The sequence below is a fragment of the Mauremys reevesii genome, linkage group 4 (assembly GCF_016161935.1).
Source record: "Mauremys reevesii isolate NIE-2019 linkage group 4, ASM1616193v1, whole genome shotgun sequence".
Lineage (NCBI taxonomy): Eukaryota > Metazoa > Chordata > Testudines > Geoemydidae > Mauremys > Mauremys reevesii.
Genome location: NC_052626.1, coordinates 30,326,197 through 30,353,259, shown reverse-complemented (window position 1 = coordinate 30,353,259; position 27,063 = coordinate 30,326,197). Strand labels below are relative to the sequence as shown.

Genomic DNA, 27,063 nt, shown 5'->3' with positions numbered 1-27,063 from the left:
GCCTTCCTGTGAGTCAGGCTGGGAGGAATGAAGGCTTGGAGTCTTACAGTGTGATCATGTTACATGAACTGGAATCCATCTTTAACCTGGTGCTTTTCCAGTGGGGGGGTGGGGTGGAAACCCAGAGGGACAAAGGATTCCCGCCTTATGCAAAAGATATATAAAGGGATGGAACAGAACAAAGGGGAGAGGAGCCATCATGAAGAATCTCCTAACTACCTCCTGAGCTGGAACAAGAGCTGTACCAGGGGAAAGAATTGGGCCCAGGCCTGGAAGGTGTCCAGTCTGAGGAAAAAACTTACTGAAGCATCTCTGAGGGTGAGATTATCTGTACTCAGTTTGATTCGACATAGATTTGCGTATTTTATTTTGCTTGGTGACTTACTTTGTTCTGTCTGTTACTACTTGGAACCATTTAAATTCTACTTTCTGTATTTAATAAAATCACTTTTTACTTATTAATTAACTCAGAGTATGTATTAATACCTGGGGGAGCAAACAGCTGTGCATATCTCTCTATCAGTGTTATAGAGGGCGGACAATTTATGAGTTTACCCTGTATAAGCTTTATATAGGGTAAAATGGATTTATTTGGGTTTAGACCCCATTGGGAGTTGGGCATCGGAGCGTTAAAGACAGGAACACTTCTGTTGGCTGCTTTCAGGTAAACCTGCAGCTTTGGGGCAAGTAATTCAGACCCTGGGTCTTTGTTGGAGCAGATGGGAGTGTCTGGCTCAGCAAGACAGGGTGCTGGGGCCCTGAGCTGGCAGGGAAGGCAGGGGTAGAAGTAGTCTTGGCACATCGCGTGGCAGCTCCCAAGAGGGTTTCTGTGATCCAACCCGTCCCAGTGTCAAAAATAGCAGAGGCAGCTGGGAGAAAAGAGGGTCTGTGCCCCACCACTATCCCTGCTGCTGGAATGGCTCTTTGTGGCTGCTGCCAGCTGGCACAAGGTAGAGCAGTCTTTGGGCTCTGACTACTGCTTGGGGTGACCCCAGGGTCCTTGTGTGTTCCCCACTCCTTAGCTGTGCTAAGTGCTCCAAGGCCACAGCTGAGGCTCTACCCCCTGAAGTTTGCTCATTTGTAGAGATGTTCATTTCATTCTGTTCAAATGGAGTCAAAACTCATGCGACCCCCTCGATCTTAATGAAGGGGCCCCAAAAGGGAAGTACGTATGTGGGCAGACTCCCACTGATGTCAATGTGAGCCTGCCCAACTAAAGGCTTCACATGGAGACCCATGACAGAGAACAATGGGGAAAAATCAGAATCAAGTTTCTGCTTTCAGAGACTTGATACCAACATTGTTACAGAATCTGCAAGGAAAAAGAAAAATGTTTGTTGCCTCTTTTACTTAAAAAAGTAGAAAAAAAAGTGGCCTAAAAGGGGTTTGTTTATTTTTTAAATTCTGCTGCTTTTGTGTTGTCTTTGAAATATCAGGAATATCATGTCTTCATTTCCCTTGTTTTGTGAAAGTCTCAGGAGGATGGGAACATTCTCAACCCTTAATGGAAGTGTTGTGATGTTGCATCTTTTCTCCTGTTTATTCAGGAGTTACTTAGAAAAAAAGAGTTTGTTTAGACTGTTTATAACAACACTTTCCCTTTCAGTCTGATTTCACTTGCTTGGTATCAAAGATATAATCCGGCCAGTTCTCCAGTCATCTATAGACATTTCCAGGGAAGATGAGAACTGCATTTCTATTGTTACTGAAAAAGTTCAGAGAAATCCTTTTGGGGAAAAAAAAAAAAACACCAAACCAAAAAAAACCAAAACCAAAAATATACACAAAACCCCTTTCGAGCCTTCTATTAAAGAAGTTTAAAACGCAAAAGGACATGTGCTTAATTCCACACACCCCTTTTAAAATATGCTTTACATTTACATAAACACTATACTATAGAATCCTTCTTGGAAAAACTACAGCAACAACAGTTCACTTCTCAAGGTGGTGCTTTACTTCAGTGTACAGTTTCACTCATTCCCAGCTGTTGTTATACCAGTATTTTGCCAGCAGTACTCTCTGAAAGCTCTGATCCCTTTTCCTTTTGGCTTATTCCAGTTAACAATATGTGATGCAAGTCCAGACTCTCTGAAACATTCAAGTAGGCAGTATTTTCCCTCTTCTTATCTGTATTAGTTCATTTTAAGAGTGCGCAGGAGTTTCTTGTAGCAAGTCCATATCAGTACTGAATTCATCTCTGACATCTTCAGGATGGATTTATGTTATGCCATTTAATGACTACCTTTTCGGGGTTTGCGATTGTATCTCTCCACTGATCTGCTGCTTCACTACTATTGCTATTAGAGCTTAGCCAGACCTGTGGTAAGAAAAAAAAAACAAAAAACACACAGCTGAGTTGTCATACAGATCACATTACTGGAGCCTCAGCCAATCCCCTCAACGTTACTTCTGAACAGTGCATGCATATAATGAAAGCTAGCATGTATCTGCAGAGTAAGTTAGTATGGTCTGGCCCAGGGCTGGGAGCACAGGGTGTTAAAACATTGAGTTCAATTTCTGTCCTGGACAGTGACTAGGAGTTTGGTGAACTCATCATAGGCAACAACATACATATCTCCACTGTGCAACACAGCCAGTTGAGCATCATTTGCGATCTCTGAATTCCATGGGTGCTGAAAGTCAACACTCAGGAGGAGTCTCAGAACTCATTAGGTCTCAGAATGGCTCTACAGAACTTGCACAATGCATTTAAATTCACAATTAAAAAAAACAGATATGGCCTAACTGTGCATTCCATTGAACTTAATGGACTTCTTGCCCCAATGACCAGGTGGGCGAGGTAATCTCTTTTATTGAACCAACTTCTGGTGGTGAAAGACTAAGAGACAAGCTTTCAAGCTACACAGAGTTCTTCTTCAGGTCTGGGAAAGGAACTCAGCGAGGCAAGGTGGAACAGATTGTTTAGCATAAGTGGTTAACACATAGTCTAAAAGGCCATTCCAGGTGAAATGGCTAGAACAACATGTGAAGGAATGTGCCCGATACCATGTATAATCATGCGAGAAAAATCAGTTTGTCAGCAGTGCTCAGGTAATAGACAGCAGATACAAAATGAGGAAATATAGTGCAGAGCAAAGGAGGAAGTTTCTGTCTAATCATCTCCCTCCCACATCCCCCCCCCCCTTCCATTAACAAAAGGTATTGGGACAAACAGAACTCTATCAATATTTATGAAGGCTTTTCATTTCTTTTCTCCATGCTTCAGAGGACCAATCTTGCTAATACAAATCCCTGGCTCTCAGGGCAGTCAGTGGGAATTTTGCCAGCCAGAGGACCAAAGGATTGGGTCACCAAATAAAGATCACCAAATAAACTCCTTTATGCATTAAAATAGTCATGCTTATGATCAAAGACGTACCTACAAACAGCACAGTCTAAACTTTAAGTTGTCTTCCGAGAATGTCATCCAATTAAATATCACATTCTTTAAGGAATGAAGTTACTGGATTCAGCTATATTAATCTTTTTCCAGTTCTACAGCCAGTTGCTAGCAGTGCATTTTTCCTATGGCCATGTTTTGTATCTGCCTGTGTTATATAGCAGTGTCTGCCTGTTTCAGCCTAAACAAACCTTTCCAAATCAGCTCTAAAGAGCAGAGGTAGTGCACTTTTTTTTTCCTTCAAAAAAACCCCCACAAGAATTATTATTAAAAGCAGCCCCATAAATCAAGATGAAGTGACAAAGCTTGACAACTGCAGCATCATGCACATGTTATTATTTACTCCAAATTAAAATAGCTAGAAAGCACAAGCCTATTTTTTCCTTTTTTAATATAGTTTTAGTAACAGGATCACAGTGAGATCCAGCACAAACGTGGAATGCTGCTCTATCCAGCATGGGGAAGCTCACCTTACAATCACTCATGCTAGGATATGGCCTCCATAGAACTTATAGCTCTCCAGTAACTGTACACGTTTCAAATGTCATACGCACAAGGTATACCGATACAATGGGAAGTTACATGTTTACTGTGATAAAGAGCATAGGACCTCAGAGGGATGTGGACACTATAAAGGTAATGAGGCTCTCAAAAAACCCAGACATTTTGGGGTTCTAAAATTTAGGTGCATGTGTTATTTTACGGCTCTCAGAGAGACAACTACTACTACTACCTAGCATTGAGGGCTCTGGAACAGATCAGACAGCACTGAGAGTGGGTTATCAAGACCGACCTGTGATCCACTAGAGACAGAAAGGAGGACAGAAGAGAAGGAAGTTGGGAGGGGAGATTTTAAAAAGCCCAACTAAAAACTCTTGGTTAGTAAAATAAATGTAGCCACATGGTACTTTCAGAAAGGTGCAATGGAAACCACCAACTTTACCATAAAAGAAAATATTGCATTCCCCTCAAGCATTTTATCTACAGCAAACAAATATCATTATGAGGTTCAAGATAACAATGGAATTGTGATTAGGTCTTGCGTACTCAGAACTGTGCTAGTTTCAACATCCATTGCAATAGATTCCTGAGCTTCCTGCTTCCCTTTCAGGGACTTGAAAGAGAAGCAAAGGTAACATTTAATGTCCTAATAGCAGGGGACGGGAGGGGAAGCAGTCATTAAGCTCTTGACATTTCCTTCTCTGCATACTTGCCTGAGCACTGCAAGCTGATACACTCTCTTTTTGTAGAGGCTATTCAGAGCTGCAGTGCTCCTGTGAATGCCAGATTTGCTTTATTTTAGAAAGTCTGAGCTATTGTCTACACTAACGACCTCACAGTGGCACAGCTGCGCTGCAGTAAGGTCTCCCGTGTAGATGCTTTATGCCAGTGGGAAGAGAGCTCTCCCACGAGCATAATTAAACCACCCGTAACGAGCGATGGTAGCTATGTTTGCGGGAGAGTGTCTCCAGCCGACATACCGCTGTTCACACCAGCACTTTTGTGGGTTAGGAGGATTTCCCCCCCCACACCTCTGACCAACAAAAGATGGACAAAGCCTTGGTCGGTTAAGTATTCATCTGTATGTATGTGAGTGAGAGAGAGAGTGATATTTCACATGGTGGGACTCTGGGGGAAGAATAATCAATGAGCCCAATCTTGTGAGGTACAAAGTGCATTCTGAGGGGCAATAAGCACCCTCAACTACCACTGCATGGGCACTGTAGGAGCACAGCACCACTCAGGAGATGCTCAGTTCCTTGTAGGACAAGGCCCAAAGCTGCTACTGGCTGTTTATTGAACAAAATGATTGACATTCAGAGATTACATAACTTAGTAGCTAAGCAGTGATCCTGGTGCGTAAATTTTTAACCTCTGGATTTATGCTAGTTACCAGCGGTTGGGGGTGGGAAAAAATAAAAACCAACCTGTCCCAGGAAGTGTTTTCTTCTCACTGAGGTCCTGCTGTAGAGTTTGATGAGAAAATTAATTCCTTGTTCATTCAGGCTAACTGGAAAAACCATCGTTTCTCCCCACTTCACTTGGCCATTGGTGGGTTTCAATAGACGAGTCTTTTTCTTATAAATCAACCCTTCTGTACTAAACATTGAAACCTTCACAAAGAAATCTAGAATAAAGGAAAAATGTGAGACACACAAAGGGGGTAATGCACTAAAACCTGACAAGAGCCATGTATGTAGTTTATATTCTAATAATTACCTAAAAGCCAGGGCTGCCCAGAGGTTTGAGGGGGCCTGGGGCAAAGCAATTTCAGGGACCCCTTCCATTAAAAAAAAAAAAGTTGCAATACTATAGAATACTAGATTCTCATGGGGGCCCCTGTGGGGCCCGGGGCAAATTGCCCCACTTCCCCCCCCCGGGCAGCCCTGCTAAAAGCAGGGCCAAATGTGTTCATATTTACTTAAACATTGCAAGAACCATACAAGAGCTTTCATTAAAATCACACATGCCTAATACATTCAATAACATTGAACTGATTAACACAGCATCCAAATAGCAAGGGCAGGCTAATGCTCTTGCATGTCAGAATTAATATTAGGACAAAAGAAAACCCCAAACACACCAACATAGCATCAAACCAAACAACAAATTTAATCTAGTCTGACATCTGTGGAAACGAATCTTGGCAATGGAAATCTACTGCACTATGTAATATTAGCTTGAGGTTTGTGCGGAATGCGATGAATTGCCAGGTCATTCAAGCAGTACTCTACCTGTTACAAATGCTTCTAGACAGGAGGTATGAGACAGCCGATGTACTTACTTAAAGAGAGCGGTGTGGATGAGCTTGGGAGGCTTTGGGCTTCAAGAATCTGTAACTGAATCCTGCTGTTTATTGCTTGAAAACAGGTTCCTATTTGAAGTTCTGCTTTGCACACCTATAAAAAGAAGAATGTTGCTTTAATATCTGGATTAAGTTGCATATAACTCATGAAACACATGAATTTACTTATATGGTGTGGATTGCACCCTCAGCAAGTTTGCAGATGACACTAAACTGGGAGGAGTGGTAGAAATGCTGGAGGGTAGGGATAGCATACAGAGGGACCTAGACAAATTATAGGATTGGACCAAAAGAAATCTGAGGAGGTTCAACAAGGACAAGTGCAGAGTCCTGCACTTAGGATGGAAGAATCCCATGCACTGCTACAGACTAGGGACCAAATGGCTAGGCAGCAGTTCTGCAGAAAAGGGCCTAGGGGTTACAGTGGACGAGAAGCTGGATATGAGTCAACAGTGTGCCCTTGTCGCCAAGAAGACCAATGGCATTTTGGGCTGTATACGTAGGGGCATTGTCAGCAATTCGAGGGATGTGATCATTCCCCTCTATTCGACATTGGTGAGGCCTCATATGGAGTACTGTGTCCAGTTTTGGGCCCCACACTACAAGAAGGATGTGGAAAAATTAGAAAGACTCCAGCGGAGGGCAACAATAATGATTAGGGGGCTGGACACATGACTTATGAGGCAAGGCTGAGGGAAATGGGATTGTTTAGTCTGCAGAAGAGAAGAATGAGGGGGGGGATTTGATAGCTGCTTTCAACTACCTGAAAGGGGGTTCCAAAGAGGATGGCTCTAGACTGTTCTCAGTGGTAGCAGATGACAGAACAAGGAATAATGGTTTCAAGTTGCAGTGGGGGAAGTTTAGGTTGGATATTAGAAAAAACTTTTTCACTAGGAGGGTGGTGAAGCACTGGAATGGGTTACCTAGGGAGGTGGTGGAATCTCCTTCCTTAGAGGTTTTTAAGGTCAGGCTTGACAAAGCCCTGGCTGGGATGATTTAGTTGGGAATTGGTCCTGCTTTGAGCAGGGGGTTGAACTAGATGACCTCCTGAGGTCCCTTCCAACCCTGATATTCTATGATTCTATGAAATAGAAACCAGATTTATTCCACAAGCACCCAAAACGTGCTTTGGTGACCCTTTCCTCGTGCATTTCTGTGTACTGAGGTATAGACAGATAAATATCACTTTATTCCATAAATACCCTGACACTTACCCAATGTGTTTATGGATGACCAGAGGCTTTGGAGTTTTACTATGTAAAATGTATTTGTTCCATAAACAAACATCGTGTAAATGTAATAAGATCTCGGATTTAATGAACAACACTACACAAATGAAATGCTCAGGACAAACTTTAAGACCTGTTGGAGTATCTTAGAAAGCTCTATAAAAAATGCCTATGATTGTACATTATTTCCAGTATCTCTCTGCCTATTTTGAGTTATTAGGATGGAATTTCATGAACAGAATCTGAAAGCAAAATTTAGATTTTTTTTTTAAACCAGGCAAGCCTCAGGAGTTGGCTCTTTGTGGGGCTGCTTGTGTTTAAGAATCAGAGGGGTAGCCGTGTTAGTCTGGATCTGCAAAAAGCAACAAAGAGTCCTGTGGCACCTTATAGACTAAACAGAAGTATTGGAGCATGAGCTTTCGTGAGTAAATACCCACTTTGTCAGACGCAGGGAAGTGGGAAGCTCAGGAATCTATTGCAATGGATGTTGTGTTTAAGAGTTCATCTGAATCCTACCACTAATTATTTAATGCTCTCGGATGTCACACACAGAGGATTATAGATTCAGGTGAAGAATGAGGAGCATTTATGGTTATTCAATAACAATATCTACACATGGCAAGTATCATTTTCATTGGAACATTATGGATTTATTCAGATGCAGTTTGCTTCCAAATTCATTAACTCAAATTTGATTGATAGAAAATACTAGCATCTGCGCACATTTTCATGGCAAACATATTAGGGGGAAAACCCCACAATGAAAATTAAGATGATCCTGCTATTGACACATGCAGTTCTGTAATAACTGCCATACTGTGGGTGGGTCACTGAACTGGGCTTGGGAATAGCAAGTAAAACAAACCTTATTACATTTCCTCAAAAGATAGCTTTACTGTAGTTTCTGATTTAGTTGGTCCTATAAATTAACCCAGGTTATTATTATTATTATTCTTTCCTGTAACACTTAGCAACCACCTGCTGTTTATTGCTCAGTTAACTGCCTGAATTATTGCTCCAGAGCATGCAGCTTGAACGTAAACACATTTAAATGGTTAAAACATCAATAAAGAGCAAGTAATACTACTTAGTACTTTTAATCCATAAGAATTCAGGCCGTCTACTTTGAGTGAACAATAAAGATCCGAGGGCTGAGAATTTGTCATTGGTCAAAAATTTCCCCAGTTGCCAGAGTGTGTGTTCTGTGTAACAGCTGGTTGCAACCCTTCACCCCAGAAGCAGCTGAGTTTCCGGAGCTTAGTTATAAAGTGTACAGTTGTAAAGTCTTTTGGAATTAAATACAAAGTGCAGGAAGATATTAATTATAACACTCATATTTCTAGAATTAGTCTTACACTTGTGATTTTACTTTTCTTCCCATTATTTTTCAGCTCTCTTTCTAGTGTATGTGATGACACTAGCTACCATGGTGTATGGTGCATAACTGGTAATCAGTCACTTACTGAAACTTTGGAAGGAGGCATTATATCCAGCCAATGATTGGATTCCTGTGAATTGAGCTCTCGTAGTGGCAGGGCACACTCTCCAATTGTTTTCTTTCGGGGAGTCTGAGTTTGGATTTTAAACACCAGTCTTACAGTCTGCAGAATTTGCAATTTGATAGTAAACACAAAGGTTTCCATGAATTCAATGTCCTAGAAGAAAGGACACATATGTAATACAACAGTACAATCAAAACAATGAAGAGCCCTATACAGCATGAAACCCAGGGGGAAAAAAAATTAAATCCTACAAAAGGTGTAATTGGAAATATACTTAGGCTGTCTTCATTGCCTAAAGAGGTGTGTTTTTATAGCTAGATAACTAACATGGACTAGCTATCTCGTGTGAAATCCTTGTAGAGAGAGCGCTCTGTACATTTTACTGCAGTGTAACTAGGCAAGGTCAATTGGAGATGAGAGACCAATCATGTGATACACTGCAGTAAAAACTACATGCACCAAGTCTTACTGTAAAATTCGATGAGACAATTAAAACTCCTTGGTTATCTCGTCGTAAAAACACACCTTTTTTGGCAGTGCAGACATAGCCTTACACAGTTCTCAGTCAGGACATTCTCTGCCTGGTACTGATTGGCTGTTTGTGCCAACCCCTCCTACCCTAACTCTCTCGTTCTTTTCACTTCAGCCTCACTCCACCTGCCCTCCACACACCTCTCTGCCCCACCTGTCTTTACCATCTCTGCTGACTTTCTATATAGTTAGTCCCCTCCTTACTAACCCCCTAAAAGGAATTCAACAACAAAACCAAAGAAAAAAATTGTGGCACCAACATGGATGTTTACAAACCATTCCTCTGCTTGTATGTTACACCTCTGGCTCCTTCCGGGTGTCTGACCTCTCAGACTATGAATCCTTCAGGACCGGGACTACCTAATACTCTGCCTATCCAGTACCCAGCACAGTGGGGTCCCATTCTCAGTTGACCTCTAGACGGTACCACAGCATATCATTGTGCTCTCACAGAAGTCAGTAGGAGTTTGGGGATTGGCTTCCACAAGGTAGGTCCCTAACTTTAGGATTTCTATCCCCTTTGCACAAGCAAGGTGATTCTAGGCCTGTCTTTTTCTCATTTAGCCCTCCTGACAGGTCGAAGTGGATACTCAGTCATTAATCAGCCAGTAGGACCCTGACACATGAGAAATGCAGAGTAAAATTTAAGGCACCAAATGATACAGTCCCCAATTCATATTTGTACAAAGAAGCATGGAAAAGGGAACTCAGAAAAAGTGTTAAATTGCACATTTCTCCAAAAGGACTGGGAGGATCTAGATGTGTTGGGTAACATTTCAGACTGTGCCATTTTCTCCCTTCATGCCCAATTCTAATAATCAAATATCACCAAAGATAGCCATGGTGAGAGGCAAGCTTTTGAGTTTACACAGGGCGCTTCTTCAGGTCTGGGAAAAGTACTCTTTTGCATTGGGCTTTTGCTGGCGCGCAGCGCGCGCGCGCAGAGCGCAGCAGCAGTAAGCCAGCGCCAGCAGCGCTCCCAGCCTCCCAGCCAGCACTCCTCTCTGGTGGGGTGGGGGGACAGCGGCTGGGGGAGCGCGCGGCACACTACACTGGCGCGCGCGGCATTTTAGTAGCGCTGCAGGCAGTGGTGTTCACACCCTGCTGCAGCGCTGCAAATTTGTAAGTGTAGCCAAGCCCTCAGTGTCACAGCTACATATAAGGTGGAACAGATTATTTAACATAAGTAGTTAGCACATATTTCAAGGAAGCATTCCAGGTGAAGTAGCCCATTAACACACCTCTAATCATAAGGGGGTGGGAAAGAACCTGGGGTAGGGGGAGTTGCTAGTGGATTATAGGTTGTTGTAATAAGCCCTAAATCCAGCATCTCTGTTCAGTTCATGATTTTTAGTGTCTAGCAGAGTTATGAATTTAAGTTCCAAGGCTCGTCTTTTGAAAGTGGTGTGCAGGTTTCCTTTGTGCTTGTCTCTCTCACCAACAGAAGTTGGTCCAATAAAATATTCCTGGGGGAATTCTGTGCCAAAAAATTAAAAATTCTGCTCACAATATTTTAAAATTCTGCAAATTTCATTTGTCAAACTAATGCAATATAATCACACCGGTTTCAATTATTTTGGTAATTTATTTAAACTACAATACAATGCATGGAGAATGGGAGTGGGGAGCATGGAAGGAAATCCCCAAACCCCCTTTGCTAATAGTAATGTAGCTATGTTTGACCCTTTACTTCTAATTATTAGTCAAAAAATATATGCAGCCATGTGCTCAGTGTTACATCATAGGCAGCTGAAGAGCAAGTGAGGGCTAGGAAATCAAACTCACAATTTATATTGGCTACTGACCATCTCCAGAAAGATCAGTAGCAAATAGTTCATAGAGCACATTTTGATAGGAAATTTTTTCAGTACAAAAATTTAGACCAGTTCTAATCAATAAAGCATTTATAAGGCCACACTATCCTTTACAATAAGGCTCCTTTTCACCACTCTGGCAATGTAAAGAAGCCTTATAACTTTTAAACCTGTTTTAAACTCCTGGGGGAATTCACTAACAAGGCAGGCTGCTACATTCTGCTCTGCCTGAGGGGATAGAGCCTGCCTACTGCCTACGTCCCCCACGTCTACCCCTCCACGAGAGTATGCTGCAATAGCAAGCACTCTCTCTCTCTCTCACTCACGACTTCCCAGCCTTCTCCCCACCAGGTGGTGGTTTATGTCTCTACCGGCTGCTCTGGGTGCCTGAACCGATGTGCCTGCACTGCCGGGGAAGGGTGCATGACTACTCTTGTGGCTTCCCTTTGCTTCCCTGTCAAAAGTCATTTTTCTGCATGGAAGCAAAGAAATTGATGGATAACATGAATTCTGCAAGTGCGCAGTGGCACAGAATTCTCCCAGGAGTAAATAAAAGCTATTACCTCACCCATCTTCTCTCTCTAATATCCTAGGACTGACATGGCTACGAAAACACTGCCTACAAAGATAATCATGTCTTACTCCTCCACTTTCCCCCAATACTAGTTCATATTTTCCAAAGTGTACTGTTAATTGTCACACTTAGAGCCAAATTCTTGTTCTTTGTGCAGAGGCAGAGTTAACAAGTTTGCACGGGGACCTGTACAGAGATGGGGGCAAACTGAAGTCTCCACTTTGCTCCCCAAGCCAGAGAAAACATGAGGAGGAGAACCACGAGAGCCATGTACACACTCTAAGGCAGTGTCTTGGCCAGTGGGCATATGTAACAACTGCACCCACTGGCCTTATGCCACTTCTCCTGACTTCTCCTCTGAACTTCTGCAGAGAAATGCACTGCAGATCAGTGCTCTATGATTTAGTCTCCAGTCACTCGAACTCCATCTCCAAAGGAGCAGGAGCAGGGCCTCAGCAATTCTGCTGTTTTTCAGCATTTTCTACACCTGCAAAAAGCGGGTGGGTGAATGAGAGGAATGGTGAGAGAAACAAGATTTATCCCTTTTTTTAACTTCTTAGAAGCCTATAATGATAATGTCCTGACACTAAACAATTCTTATGGATAACCTGGTGCAAAGAAAATGAATGAAGTAGAAACAGGATCAAAATAATTTATGTTTGCAGAAAAAAAATGTATTGATGTTTTTCTGCTACCACTTACATTGGAACCTTCTTTAGCTGAAGATTTGAACTGCACTGGCTTAGGCAACATCAGAATTCCTTTGACAGAGATATAAGGATTTTCTCCACAACTAGAAGGCCAGCTCAGATCTTTGCACTACGACATTGAAAACAGAGAGTCACTTTAGACAGCATAAACCCCTAGTTTTAGGCTAACACAGAAGCATGCATTCTTGTTTACTGTATGCCGTAAGGAAAAAAGCTTCAGGATATTTTTTTAAGGTAAATCAGAGCACATTTGATGTCCATGTTGCTTTAGAGTTTAATTTTTGAAGTATTTGATAATCAATTTCTGCAGCAAGGTAGAATAGTTATCCAGGAAACTTTAGTGAATTAATTATATGGCATTACAATAGTAGTCAGTCAGGAAAACGCCCCTAAGGCAGTGTGTATTGTTTCATGCAACATTGCAGGGTCCCTGGCTATTCAAAATTCCACTACCGCAAAATCATTCACAGTTCATGGAATTGTGTAAACACTTGCTGCACACGCAAACGGAAAAGCCACAAGAAGTTACATCCCAAAATATACCAGTGTTGTGGTTTTGCCACTGAAGTACTGGCAGAATTAAACATAGCTTTGCTCTTGAAATAAGATGCAGTGAAGCAATCACATAGGGCCTGATTCTGCCACTCTTGCACACTACTTTACTCCACAAGCAGTCATACTATCCATGGCTAAGGCTACGTTTTAGTCACAGGTATTTTTAGTAAAAGTCACGGACAGTAAACTAAAATTCACGGCCCGTGATCTGTCCATGACTTGCACTATGTATCTCTGACTAAATCTTGGGGGTGAGTGGGAGGAGGGCAGGGATGCTGCTCAAGGGGAGGGGGGCAGTCCACGGCCCAGGACCCCCTGCTGGTGCTGGGGGGGGGGTTGGTGAGGCTGTCAGGCTCCCTACCCGGCTCCTCGAGGCTCCCCAGAAGTGGCGACATATCCCTCCCTCAGCTCCTAGCTCTGCGCTCTGCCCCTGCCCCAAGCGCTAGCGCCACAGCTTCCATTGGCCGGGAACTGGAGTCACACCAGCAGCTGCAGAAGTCACGGATGTCCCAGAAAGTCATGGAATCTGACTTCCATGACAAACTCACAGCCTTAACCGTGGCAGAAAGAAGTCCATTAGTGATTAAAACAGTAAGAATCCAGGAGGAGACGACGTCTTGAAAGAAGCAGGGAAAGGTGTATCACATTTAGGCCAAACTGAGGGTATATTTTGATTCTTCAGTTTTGAGATTGTTTTACAGAAGCAAAAAGCCCGGCCTAGCTGGGAGAACTGATACCACAGATTACTAAGTACAATAAAGTCTCCATCTGAGTCAGTTATTTAAGCCCAGCAATATTCTCTTACATGCAAGATTGTGATCCAGATCTGTTCTGCAGAAGGAACATAACACAGTTTCACGTTCATTCTTCCAAAGTCTCGTTCATCACCTGATAACGTAATGGTATCTGGGGAAAAAGCCAACAAATCTTTTTAAAAGCCTTGCAATATCTTAGAGCCCATTCTGAAAAGCTGAGACGCTGTTCAGTTTTGTGACCTGCATATTTTAAAGCTCTCTCAAACTGAGTTTGAAATATCTCAGCTCAGATTTTAAGGCCAGGAGGGACCAATAGATCTTCAATTTGACCCCCTGTATATTACAGGGCATTAAATGTCACCCATTTGCTCTGTATTTAGCCTAATAATGTGTATTTGATTAAAACATTCTCCAGAAACGCATCCAGTATTGATTTGAAGCCATCAAGAGATGGAGTCTCCACAATTTATCTTGGTAGTCGGTTCCAGTGGTTAACCACCTTCACCGTTAAATCTGTGCCTTATTTCTAACTTGAATTTGTCTGGCTTCTGCTTTCAGCCATTGGTTCTTGTTGTGCCTTTTTTTGCTAGACTAAAGAGACATTTACTAGCTGGTATTTTCTCCCCATGAATGTACCTATACATAAGGCTAAGATTTTTGTCTCAAAACATTTTTAGTGAAAAAGTCACGGGCAGGTCACGGGTAATAAAGACAAATTCACAGAAGTCCATGACCTGCTGGTGACTTTTACTAAAAATTATCTGTGACAGAATGGGGAGGGAGAAGGCTCCAGCACCCATCGCTGCTGGGGCTCTGGGGTCCCCCACTGTTTGTGGTGGCCAGGGAGCTGCGCGTAGGGGGTCCCCCAGCTGACAGCTCCAGCTCCACCACCCCAGGACTGCAGTCATGGAGGTCTCTGGAAATCACGGATTCAGTGACTTCCGCAACCTCCATGACAAAATTGCAGCCTTACTTATACACTGTAATTAAGTCACTTCTCAATCTCTTACATAAACTAAACAAATTCGGCTCTAAGTATCTCACTATAAAGACATTTTCTCCAGTCCTCAAATCATTTCTGTGGCTCTTTTCTGCACCCTCTCCAGGTTTTCACCATCCTTTTTCAAAATGTTTACACCAGAACTGTATGCAGTATTCCACTATTGGTCTCAATAATAGTGGTATTGGATTGCAAGTTTCTCCATTAGAAGAGGAGGAGAAAGCTATTACCATACTTCCCTTTCCCCCTCCCCCCACAGAGTGGACTAATATCCTAATTAACTGGCTAGTTAACTCAGGGTGGGATTTTCCAGAGCACTGAAAAACTTGTGCTCCTATAGGTATATCTATACTGCATATCACAGGGTGCGACTACAGCTTGAGCTGACATACCCGAGTTAGCTTTAATCTAGCTAACTCAGATCCTGGAGCAGTGAAGCTATGGCAGCACAGGCTGTACAAGCATGCCTGGACCTCTGGGTAATTACTCATGGGGCTAGCCCATGCTGAAGCTTGCGCTGCCACAGCGTCGCCGATCTAGCTAGCTTTAATCACACAAGCTGCAATTATGGCATCTCCATACCTTGGGTCACTAAGGTGCTCTTAAAAATCCCATGTTCAATCTCTCAATAGGAAAGCTGCAGATGGAGGACTGAGTAAAGTAGGCATCTTACACATCAAGTTACAAACTACCCACCAATTGTTTTGCTCAACACCACTCCATAAAATCACTGTCTGCAGTAACACAGTGTAATACAGTCAAACCTCACAATAACACGCCCCGCTATAACACGAAATCGCATATAACGCGATCATGGGTTGGCTCCCCTTTAAGGCGGATATAACTTAGATAATGTTTTCACAGTACTGTACAGTATCAGTGGTCCCCAACACCACTGCAGGGGAGAGACGCTGCAGCCCCGCGCCTGCCGGGGACAGAGAACTCCGAGGCTGTGGGCGCCGGTGCTCTCTGTCCCTGGCAGGCGGGGAGCCGCAGCTCCTCTTGAAGCTGGAGAGAAGCCACGGCCCCCCCGCCTGCCAGGGACAGAGAGCACCGGCGCCCGCAGCCCCGGAGTTCTCTGTCCCCCGCAGCTCCTCTCCCCTGCTGGGCACTAGGCGGTGCACATCAATGCACCGCTTTGGGAACCACTGACAAACCGAGTGGTTTGAAACCCCGCTATACCACGACTCCGCACTTAGCGCGATGGAAGTTTTTGGTCCCCAAACGTCGCGTTATAGCAGGGTTTCACTGTATTTAGATATCACTGTGTGAAGGCAATTATTCCATTGCTGGTTACAAAACAAACAATTATTACCCAGGCTCCTGTTACTGCCTTGCGAATCCTTCTTCGAGGAGGTACTACTGGGTACACTGGAGACTGAATCATATCTCTGCAAAGAAAATGCCTCTTTAGTCAGAGCAGTGAGTGTGACAAAGAGCCCAGCAAGTTCTGATCATAAAAGATGGGACACACTGATAATTGGGAGGATGTAAATTGAAGTTCTTTCATTCCTTACTAACCCCTTGAAGCTGACAGTGCAGATTTCCTTGGTGGTGGGATTTAACATAAAATGCATTCACAGTCAGCGTTGATTTTCCCCCTACTGATGCATGAAGATTCTGTCCTATTTGCATAAATAGGAGTTAGTAAGATCTTTATCTCCTGCTGCACCAATGGAAAACAAACCCCTTACATCACCCCACTGTCCAGTTTTATATTTTGCAAGGGAAGTGCAAAACAGGGAACCACAGTTGCTTATACTTTTCTGATAACCAACTGCCTCAAATGTCCCAACTATACTGTGGGGGAGAAGGGAGGGATTAGGAAAGAACCTAGTGAAATTATTTACACTTTTGAACTTTTCCCTCAAGCTCTTCCACTGCACATCAGAATGGCCCTTAAATGTTTACTCTTGAAATGTGATGGTATCAGGCACAGGTACACAAAAGAAAATGAGTTCTGGGTGTAGCCTAAGTTATTAAAAACTCACCTGGATGACACGATGGGGTGGATTTGTGAGATCAAACAGCGAATGGCTTAAACCAGGTGATCCAGGAAGTGTGCTACTCCTTAAATCACAAACTGAAACAGAAAGAGACAAACATAGTTCCTGCTGTTCAAAGTAAATAACATTTTTACTGTCAGGAAAAGAAAAGAAGAGAAAGTAGTTCTTAGTAAATGCCAGATTCAAAACCAAGTTAATCAGATGTTTGTCCATCCCTAAACTTTCTTATTTCATCCAGTCTGGAGCCAAACAATTATAAGTTTGAAAACATTTGTAACCATTTAGGTGCATGTGGATGTTCTGCATGGTAGAGCACACACACATGTACTCCAGAGCCATACCCAAATCACTGCATTTTTAATATATTATCTACAGGGTTATACATTGTAATTGCAAAGAGCATGAAAAATAACTTTTGTAGTGATATTAATTACAGCATACAATACACTTTGCCACAGAACAAAGTCTAGGTTAGTGACAGTTCATACCTGGAGTGGGAAAAAAATGTGTCTGTGGCTTTTGCTGAACAAGTTAAAATAACCCTTAAAAGATAGTTCATGGAAAGTGCCTAGGGGGTGGGACCAATCATGAAAAATTGCAACACTTTCCATTTTGAAAGGTTAAGACCCAGCTCCCTTTCATTTTTAAAAATCAGCATTTTTACCAAAAAGGGGTACTGAAAATGGAGTTTTGATTGAAAGAGTCAGTGATTTATGAATTTTGTTTTGGGGAGGGAAAAAAAGCCCATTATTGGATGAGAAAGAGCTGGTCATCGTTTTTCAAATGAAAAGCTACTTATAACTTAAGAATAAATCACTAAGAAAGAGACATAAGGAAATGAGGATTTCCAAAAGTTTTTGCACCTTTTATTTTACTATTAAATTCAAGAAGCCATTAGGTGCTCAGCAAACCCAGTCAGGCTACGTGCACAAGGGTGCACAGTTCACACTGTAAGCAATAAGGAAGTGCAAGAGTTAAGGTTTCAGCATCAAAGTTAACGCTGCTGCATTGCACACATCCTGCAAATTTTATAAGATCAAATTGCAATATACAGAACTACATATATAACCAGAAAAAGGGAAATGATCGATGCCTTAGAAATACCTATGTGCCAAATACCAAACTGACATCCTCTCCTGCCTCCTTATTTCTTCATGCACTTCTCTCTCCTCCTTAATGGCAGGAAGTAGCAATGCTTATGGAATGCCTTAGCAAAGAGATGGGTCTTATCTTTAGATCTGGTCAGGCTTGGGATTCAAGCTGACCTCCTTAGTTAAGGTTTTCCACAACAAGGGTCTCATCACCGAGAGTGCTTTGTCTTCTGCACCAAGGAGTCTTATCCTTGGCTGTGCCTGCTGCAGTCTCTCTGTAGGTCATAGTTGTGTTGCTAGGTCACAGATGGGAAACTGGTCTCAACTGTCCAGTTCCTAGTGAGTTTTGTAGATTAGAATTAGGACTATAAAGTCAGTCTGGAGGCCATAGTGGCACAGAGAACCAGTGAGGTAATTTATCATTAACCTTTCTTGCTAAATGAGCAGACTGCTGCATAGTGCAGTTTTCATGTTGCATCTACATTTAACTTCAGGTAGATTGAGTTGCAATAGTTTAACTGGGAGGTGACAAAAGCGTATTATATCACAATAGCAAGGTCCTCATTTGAGAGGAAGAGCAGAATCTCCTGGCTAGCTGGAGATGGTTGAAGACAGAACTCATCGCTGTTGGAATCTTTTTTTGCCCAGAAGCCGTGCAGAGTGGCTGTGCACCAGCCAAATACCCCAACATTAATAACAGAAAATACACCTTAACATGGGTGAGTTACTGTCACTGTTTTTCAGAAGCTTTTTAACTCCATCTCAACATCAGTGTTCAAGAGACCTGCAAATACCTCTAACTCCACCATGTTGACTAATTTCCAATTTTAAACCTACTAGAAGGCCACTTCAGTATTTCAAGAGATTTCCATTATTTGCAGTTCAAAAGGAGGACACAATGAAAATTTGGATGTTGTCACTTTCAGTTGCCGCCTCACTACCTCCAAAAGGAAATAATCAATTTTGCTTAGTATGAGCTGTCATGACAGAGTAATGCTCTTCCTGAGAGGCAAAAAAGGAAAACACAGTTCTGACTTGGCTTGGAGGAGGGAGGGGAAAGCAGTAACAGTATTCAGACACATTTTAGTGAAGATCTGTGGGTCTGGGATCACTTCCAAATTATCTTTCTTTGTTTGCAAGAGAGAGACAGGACTTCTGGTCTGTTTACAAAATCTTATACAGAAATATTGTGTTACAGAAACATGCAAGCCCTTGAAACATAGTTTTGATGTAATGGAAGCAAATGAGCTGAGGCAAGCCCATAACTTGATTTAATACAAGGTGAAAATATATTTACTAAAATATAATCCATATGCAAAACAGAGGAACTCTCATAGACTATTGGGAAACTGTTATCCAGTTGTTTACTCTTGTAGCTAAAGGAAAGGATTACAAATCAGTTGGAGGTTTTGAAGATGGGATATTTACAGTATGTTTCTAGTACAGCTTGTTGACATTTTTCAGTTGAATAGACTGACAAAAAAGAGCGGCTTTTTCCAAAAAAAGAATGTTCACAAAAAATTGGTAACCACAATTTAAAATTTTGTGAAATTTCATTTTATAAAAAACAAATTTTGATTAACCCATTTTGAAAACTGCTTATTTTGAACCCTATGAAATGAAAAAAATCATAAATAATTTTTCCCTTTACGTACTTTAAACCAGTTCTAGTTTTAAGTTCACAAGCATGCAACACAGTGGAACTTCTTCATGCTGCAGCACAGCAGGCTTAGGAGAGTACCAGCTAGATTTTGAAAGAGGTGACAGAAACCTTGCAAGGGAAAAGTCATTAATAGTGCAGTTCTCATGTTGCATCTATATATAAACTTCAGGTAGATCGAGTTGCAATAGTTTAACTGGGAGGTGACAAAGTGTGATATCACAATAGCAAGGTCCTCATTTGAGAAGAAGAGCAGAGTCTCCTGGTTAGCTGGAAATGGTTAATGACAGTACTCATCACTGTTGGCATCTTGTATTGGGGCAACTTCTGTTAGTTAAAGGAAGAAGTTTTCAGGCTTACATAGAGTTCTTCTTCAGCTCTATGTAAGCTCGAAAGCTTGTCTCTTTCACCAATGGAAGTTGCTCCAATAACAAATAGTCTCAACTCTTTCACTTAAGTGTCTAGTGAACAATAGTACTTGCTCTCAGGTTTATTAATATTAAGATCAAGTGTCAAATATTTTCTTAGTGTGTACCAAAGGTTGTATATGGGGTCTTTTAGGCCCTGAAGAGGCAAGAAGCAAGCAGAGTTGTTGGGAACAAGGAGGAGGAGCCCGTATCACATGACCAGCTAGTTCTGTGGCCAACGGGACCACAGTTTGAGAATTGCTGTATTCGGACATACCGTCCATATTCCCAATGGGTGCTCTCTTCTGCATTTAAACCTTCTGGTGAGAAAGGAGAGAGAACAGGATGAGTTCTTACCTGATCCATATAATCTCACATCTGATTTTTCTGGGAAGCGCCTAGTCAGATCTGGTGAAATATGCTGCTGCCTATAGAATGGATTATACACCACGTCACCATGGGGCCCTTGCTGGTATATATTGGAAAGTTCTGCTTTCCTGTCACTAACAAAGGCTCTGGCAGATCCTGTGAAGCACAACATAAACCACGTGTAAGAGTCTTAGCAGTTAATTAATGTATTGTCATGGTTCATGAAGCAGGCAACATGCCTTTCAGGCAAAGGACACTTTGCTACCTGCTTAGGTAAAACTAACAGGTTATGTCAGATTTCAGCACTCTTAGGAATTACTGGCACAAAAATGAAACTGTACATTGAGAATCACACACCGCTTGGAGTTCCTTAATATAAATCTAACCTGATTTATACATAGATAGTTCCAACGACAGAGAGCAAGACAAATATTTACAGGAAACTGGACCATGTGTGCAGAGAACCTGTGCTTCCACATTGCTATAGTAGCCCCAGAACCTTCAGGAGGGTCTAGAAAGAAGAGAGAATATAGCCTGTGGCTGTGTATACTCTTCGCTTAATTTCAATAGGATACCTATCAGTACAGAGAAGTAAAATGACTTGCCCAAGATCACCTCACTCGTTGACTGAGTCAGGAATAGACCATAGAATCCCTGTCTCCCACCTGCATGCTCAGTTCCTTAGACCATAGCCGCCCTACTTCTCTTTCCTCTTCTTCTAATGAGTTCAGGCAAAATATTAAGGTCTTGGTAAACAGAACAATAAAACAGACTGACATAATTTCATTTTATTTATCTGAAGCCCACCATCCATTCCTCTAGATGGTGTCAGAATGAATAAAAACAGAGACTAACTAAAAGAATCCTATGTAACAAAGAAATGATCATTCAGGAATTCAAGTGTGATGGAAGCACCAACTCCAGAAAGTTAAATTAGTTCAGAGCATTCAGTCATTTAGATGAATATTAATATTAACATATGGGGTCAGAAACCGATATTTCCTTTTGCTAGCTTAGCTTCTCATGTAAGACCATGAGACAAACTGTTGCAAGCCTCGCAAAGAAAATTTGCCAGAGCATAGTCACTTTCAGTAAGGATGCAAGCAGCAATTCTGAGAGTAATTTCCTGTTTAAAAAAGGAAAATACACAATCACACATACAGAAAATGGTGTTGCATTAACAGCAGAGTTTGGACTGTTATGGCTGAAAACCAAGTACTCTAATGGTTCTCTTTAACATATTAGTGCTTTAGTTAGTGTTACATTATAGTGAAGAAGGAATTGCAGCACATTTCTCTACATTCAATAAATCTTCCTAAAAAAGTAGTTTGCCTTTAACACAAATAGCTTCCACAACTCTTAAAAGCTATTTGTCCTTCCCAAATATAAATATACATTTTTACTGCTAAGAACGAACAGAATCATTTCAGGAAGACACAGTTTCTTATTTGCTGTCAGAATTATACTTAAGCTTAAATTAAATGCTTACTCATGAGGCATATTTGTGAAGAGACACTTTTCTTATCACCTATAGCACATCTCTGAGCTCTCCAGAAAACAATGATCCAAGATTCCAATGAACAAAAGTCACCTGATAGTAGCATGATGTATAGTGAAAAAAAGTCTAAAGGTCTACACTTTTGCAAAAGCATGATGCTTACAAAATAAGAAATTTGGTTGTTGAACATACAAAGCAATCAAAGCTGAGTAAAAGTATTGTTTTATAGTGGTCCATGTATTATTACAACTGAATAACTGAGGTGTTTTCCTGAACACACCCACACCCACACCCCAGTAGCTTCCTGCTTATGCCCAGAGTGTCCCTCAAAAGTGCGACTAGTTGAAAAGCACTGGTATTCTCTGTTGACAAAACGTCATAGCAACTAGCCATTTTCAAAATACAAAATACAGTGCAACTGTGAAAGATAAGACAACCCCATGCAGTATCTTTGGGGACCACTGTATTACATTTATGAATGGTTGATGTAAGATTGTGTTCTACTCCAGTGGTGAGCAAACTTTCCCTTATCGTTAACGGAATCTGTCCATGCCACCCCTCCATTACCGCACAGCCAAGCTTCCTCAGCAGCCAGGCTGCACTCCTAGGGCAGGACCAATACCCGCCTCGGGTTTCCAGGGTGGAGGAAGGTGTACGTGAGTCTCTCTGGGGGCAGAGCCAGCGCTGGGCACAGAGGCTGACAGGAGCAGAAATCGGTGCACCACAGGCTGGGTGGCCGGCTGAGGTGAGTCAGGGTGGAGATGGCACTCCCTCCCTGTCCCTGGCAGGGGCTGGTGCAGGCCCCGCCACACAGGGCTAACCCAAGCTGCCTGGTGCCGCTGCTTGCCCCCCGAATGTTCCTTCGTACCCCCCAGTTTGCACATCACTCTTCTACTTCATGGGGGATGGTTATCACAGCTCCTCCGGGTACGGGGTGAGGAAGGGCTGTGATTAAGGCAAGTTGCCAAGACTGAACTATACCAGAGAGATACTCCCCCCACATGTGGTGTACATATACTCATTCAGACTGGGTTCTCCAACAACTAGGAGACAAGTAATGTGCTTTTGGTATAAAAAACTGAATTTAAAAAGACTTCCTGATCCAACAAATGGATGTGCGCTTTCTTCCAATTCTGCTGAAAGGTTGGAAGGCCATTTGCTTACCGAACTCTCCACATAGAAGATGGGTGATTCCTGGCACGTTTACTAGGTATATAGGACATTTTAAGGTTTTCTCTGTGCGCTTGTGTCATTAAAATACATGTGCTTGCTTTGGAGAGCTGTGTGGTAACTCATAAATGCTGGCCTACACTGGTCATTGTCTTTGGAAAGAAAGCCACTGAGTCACTACTGCTGCCGGTGGGTCTCATCATCCCATTCCTTTCATGGGAAGTTTGGCTGGTGTGGATGTCTTAGGCCTTTTCTGGTCTCCAAGACCTTACAGAACTGCCTTTTCACATTGCTTTTTTGCAGGTAACTTGTTTTCCTCCAGATGTCGTTCTCTACTCTGAGTGAAACTTGAGACTTGGGGGCTTTGTTGATTGATGTCAACTTTGAACATTTCTCATCTTGCAGAACAAGTGGGTTCCATACTGTGAAAGTGTTCCTCAAAGCAGCTCTTGTAGATGGCAAGAGAGCAGTGACTGAGGAAAAGGCAGGAGACTGGGCTTCTGGAGAAATTCTTAATCTCAGAATCTGCCATGAATATTTACAGAAGGGGAAACCAAAGAGGCTGAATGCCCCAAGATGTAACAATGGCTGAACAGCAGTTTCTGGGACTATTACCTAATACCTAATATATTAACAACTATTACCTAATTTCTAGATGCATGGATTTTTACTAAGAATGTGGGGAAAAAAGCCAAAATAAAACATCAAACCCTCATTTTGCTATAATGCCAGGATAAAATTAGTTTAAACATTAGAAACAGAGAGACTGTCTAAAAGCAAAATTCCTGGACCTACCTTCACATTTTGGTAAGGCAGTGAGGTTGGGAAGCATTGGAATCCAAACCACCATCTGGAGACTGGTCTGATTTACATTGTTTAGGCACAGGCCTAATAAATATACCTAATGAAATGGTGTCATTTTTCTGCTGGGGTTTTTTGGCACTATTTCACCATTCTGAATTCTAATTTACCTTGAATTTCCCCAACGTGCGACAAACTGCCAAGGTTCTTGGGTTGTATGTAAGCTAGTTTAAGCTGAGGGAGCACAAATGGGACCTCCCTGCCATCTGATGGCAGTTTTGCAAGGAGATAATCCTCGGAACAGCCAACTTGACGCTTCACTGACACAGAAGACAATGGAGGTTTCTCCACAATGCTTTGCCTGTTTTCAGCTGCAGCTTCAGATTCCTTCTCCATGGAAACTATTAAAAGAAATAAAGTAGTAAGTGCATTCAGTCTGAAGAGATCTTTTGTGTTTAACAGGATCAAGGATTCACAGGGTTTCCTTACTGTCATTGCATATAGGAGCAGCACTGGAAAGTTTACTGATTCTGGAAGCATTTGTATTGTCCCAAAATGTGTTGCCACCCAGACTTTATTGTAATAAGCACCTTGCTTTCACTTCAGTTCTTACAAGACTTCACCATACAGTGTATCATGATCCAGTAAGAAAAGGGATTAATACACTACACCAATTGAAAGCTGTGATTACAATCTTCCAGAAAGTAGAGCGCTGAATTCTAGCCTTTGTTATTTGAGAGAGATAAGACCTTTACATGACCCTCGGAGTAACAATGGTTTTGTTTTTGCTAGTATTCCAGGGCCAAATACAACAAGCAGTAGACTTTGTACAATTGTCATTTTCAGTCCCTGATTGATAACGTTTATCACAATATGCTAACTTTCAAATCAAGGCTATAGTGTGGATGCTGTAAAATAATTCAAGTTAATCCAAAAGAAGTGGATGATTTAGCATGTTATCCCTGGGAAGTGTTATTAATGAAGCTTCAATATCAAAACTATTAACCTGCATGTTTATTATTATGGTGTGGAACTCACAGTCATTCTTTTCCTTCTCCACGTAGAAACACCCTTTGCAGCAGTTCTTTAGGCATTCTTTCGCCATAGCTTCTAATATTTCAACGTAAGTGAAACACGAACAATGCTCCAACGCAGAAGTCAATTCTGAAAACACACAACATGAGAGTAGCAGAAATTAAAATGCAACACCATTATTTTAAAATTACTGCCACATCACATCCTGAGGCCCAAACCATTGACTTCAATGGGAACAAGAGCAGTACCATTAGGTTTATCATATTTTAAACTAGTTTTTCTTATACATAAAGCATGGAGGTGGAGAAAGGTATCTTAAAATTTGGTGTTTCTAAGGTTGGGACACTGAAGATAAACAAAATGCTTCTTTTCAAAAGCGCGAATGCTCTCCTCACATTCATATGATCCACTAATCTCCACAGAATTTATTAGCATTAGTCAAGTCAGTTACATGATGTTTCTTTTTATCCAACTTCCTTTGTTCACAGTCCTTTTATTGTCTAATATTTCACACAATTTTACATTACTCATGTTAATATGTAAAACATGGAATTTACACTGTGATATTTATGCATGATACCAAACATTACTTTTTCCATGGAACTACTGCTTTCTCAGGTTATGTATCAAATGGAAGACCCATTTCATACACAATTGTGTCCTCCAGATATACAAAAGAGTGGAAATTGCCGACAGCTTCTAGCAAACTAAGTGGAGAGGAATAAAAGCAAACCTATAACAGTTGGTTAACATTAAAAGTACTTTATGACAGTAATAAATGGCCTCTTATTTAAATGTCTCTTTTGCTCATATGCTTATAATCTCTTTTCAGAGAGACTTAAACAGCTGCACTGCCTCCTGTCCCACATTCTAGCTGCCTTATTATTTACACACATCTCATTGCATTTCTTTACAGAAGATTGTGTCTTCGCTATCCCCTCCCTTTGGAGCTACAAGATGAGGTCAAACAGAGCATGGAGACAAGCAGAAGGGGTGGGAAAGACAACAAATTGAGAAGATGGGAGTTATACAAAAAACAGACTTATGGTTGGATATCTTAGTCACAGGAAATTATGTTGAACGTTTTCATGTTCCAGTATAGAGACTACTCCCATGTGTGCTTTGAACAGTTTGGTCTTTTTTTTTTTTTTTGGTATGCAAAGAGACAGCTAGGGAGCATCACACACTGATCAAATGATTTTATTGCTAAATGTCATTTCTATTAACAAATATTAGATGCCACCAAATATTCCAATAAATTCCTTCTGGAGCCATTGTAAATTGTATACATCTAACCTAAGAAAGAAAAAACACACAGGTGTTTTGCCATATGTGACTTTTCTTTCAACTGTATCTATCAGTGGGAAATAAGTGATCAATGGGTACTTAATTATACTAATGATAAGTATAGCATATGTTTTAATTTGTTAGCCATGATAATGCATAACCCACATATGGTTTCACTTAGAAGGCTGTGAATTACATGAGTTCAAGATGGCAATGTAAGTGAAAAGTAAATGGAAATGCCCTCTCTCTAGATAAAGGTTTGTCATTATTACAATTGCTGCATAAAAGTTCCAGAATAGCTGACTGCAAATGGATATTGCTTCACCAACTCTCTCTCTCTCTACTGGGAGCTGTGGTGGTGAACTGACTAAAGGGAAAGACGTGTCACGTATAGCCCTCTTGCTTTTAGTTTCAGGTGTTTGAAACCCTAGTAAGTCACAAAAGTGAATGTTCCACCAGTGTGGCAAGAGCCTATTGTAATTTTAATTTACTTTAACTTCTCTGAAGGGTTGTGGTTATTTTCAGGAATGAAGCTGGGGACCACAACTTCATCTATTTTCCTTCATGCTCAAGATCTCACTGTGGGCCAAGGAGTTAAACACCAGTAGCCTAGTGATTATATATTCAACTATGGTAACTATTATGGGCTCAGAAGCAGCCTGAATATGGGACATGTTTTGCTGAAAGACAGAATGTTACCCAGGAAACTGGAGAACATTCTGCTCCTTTGGAAAAGGAGTTATGGGATCTTTAACTTTCAACGATAGGCAGGACCTTGGTTTAATATCTCATTCTTAAGAGGACACTTCTCACTGAGCATTAAGGAAGTGATGTATACTGTAGGAAGTGGCCTCAGAATCATT

General features: G+C 41.6%; 1 protein-coding gene across 6 annotated transcripts in view; it reads right to left on the bottom strand.

The window, feature by feature from the left end:
* Window positions 1-1,931: 1,931 nt before the first annotated feature.
* TC2N (tandem C2 domains, nuclear) overlaps window positions 1,932-27,063 on the bottom strand; it is a 45,820-nt gene continuing 20,688 nt past the window's right edge. For all 6 annotated transcript variants that reach the window (XM_039533478.1, XM_039533479.1, XM_039533475.1 and 3 more), the window contains 11 exons: window positions 24,917-25,042; window positions 24,049-24,279; window positions 20,398-20,565; window positions 16,868-16,959; window positions 16,192-16,267; window positions 13,927-14,027; window positions 12,559-12,675; window positions 8,899-9,090; window positions 6,186-6,300; window positions 5,329-5,528; window positions 1,932-2,317 (listed from right to left, as the gene is read on the bottom strand). In XM_039533478.1, the coding sequence (XP_039389412.1) occupies window positions 2,207-2,317; window positions 5,329-5,528; window positions 6,186-6,300; window positions 8,899-9,090; window positions 12,559-12,675; window positions 13,927-14,027; window positions 16,192-16,267; window positions 16,868-16,959; window positions 20,398-20,565; window positions 24,049-24,279; window positions 24,917-24,983 (1,470 nt within the window). In that variant the 5' untranslated portion in view covers window positions 24,984-25,042 and the 3' untranslated portion in view covers window positions 1,932-2,206. The remainder of the gene's footprint in view (window positions 2,318-5,328; window positions 5,529-6,185; window positions 6,301-8,898; window positions 9,091-12,558; window positions 12,676-13,926; window positions 14,028-16,191; window positions 16,268-16,867; window positions 16,960-20,397; window positions 20,566-24,048; window positions 24,280-24,916; window positions 25,043-27,063) is intronic.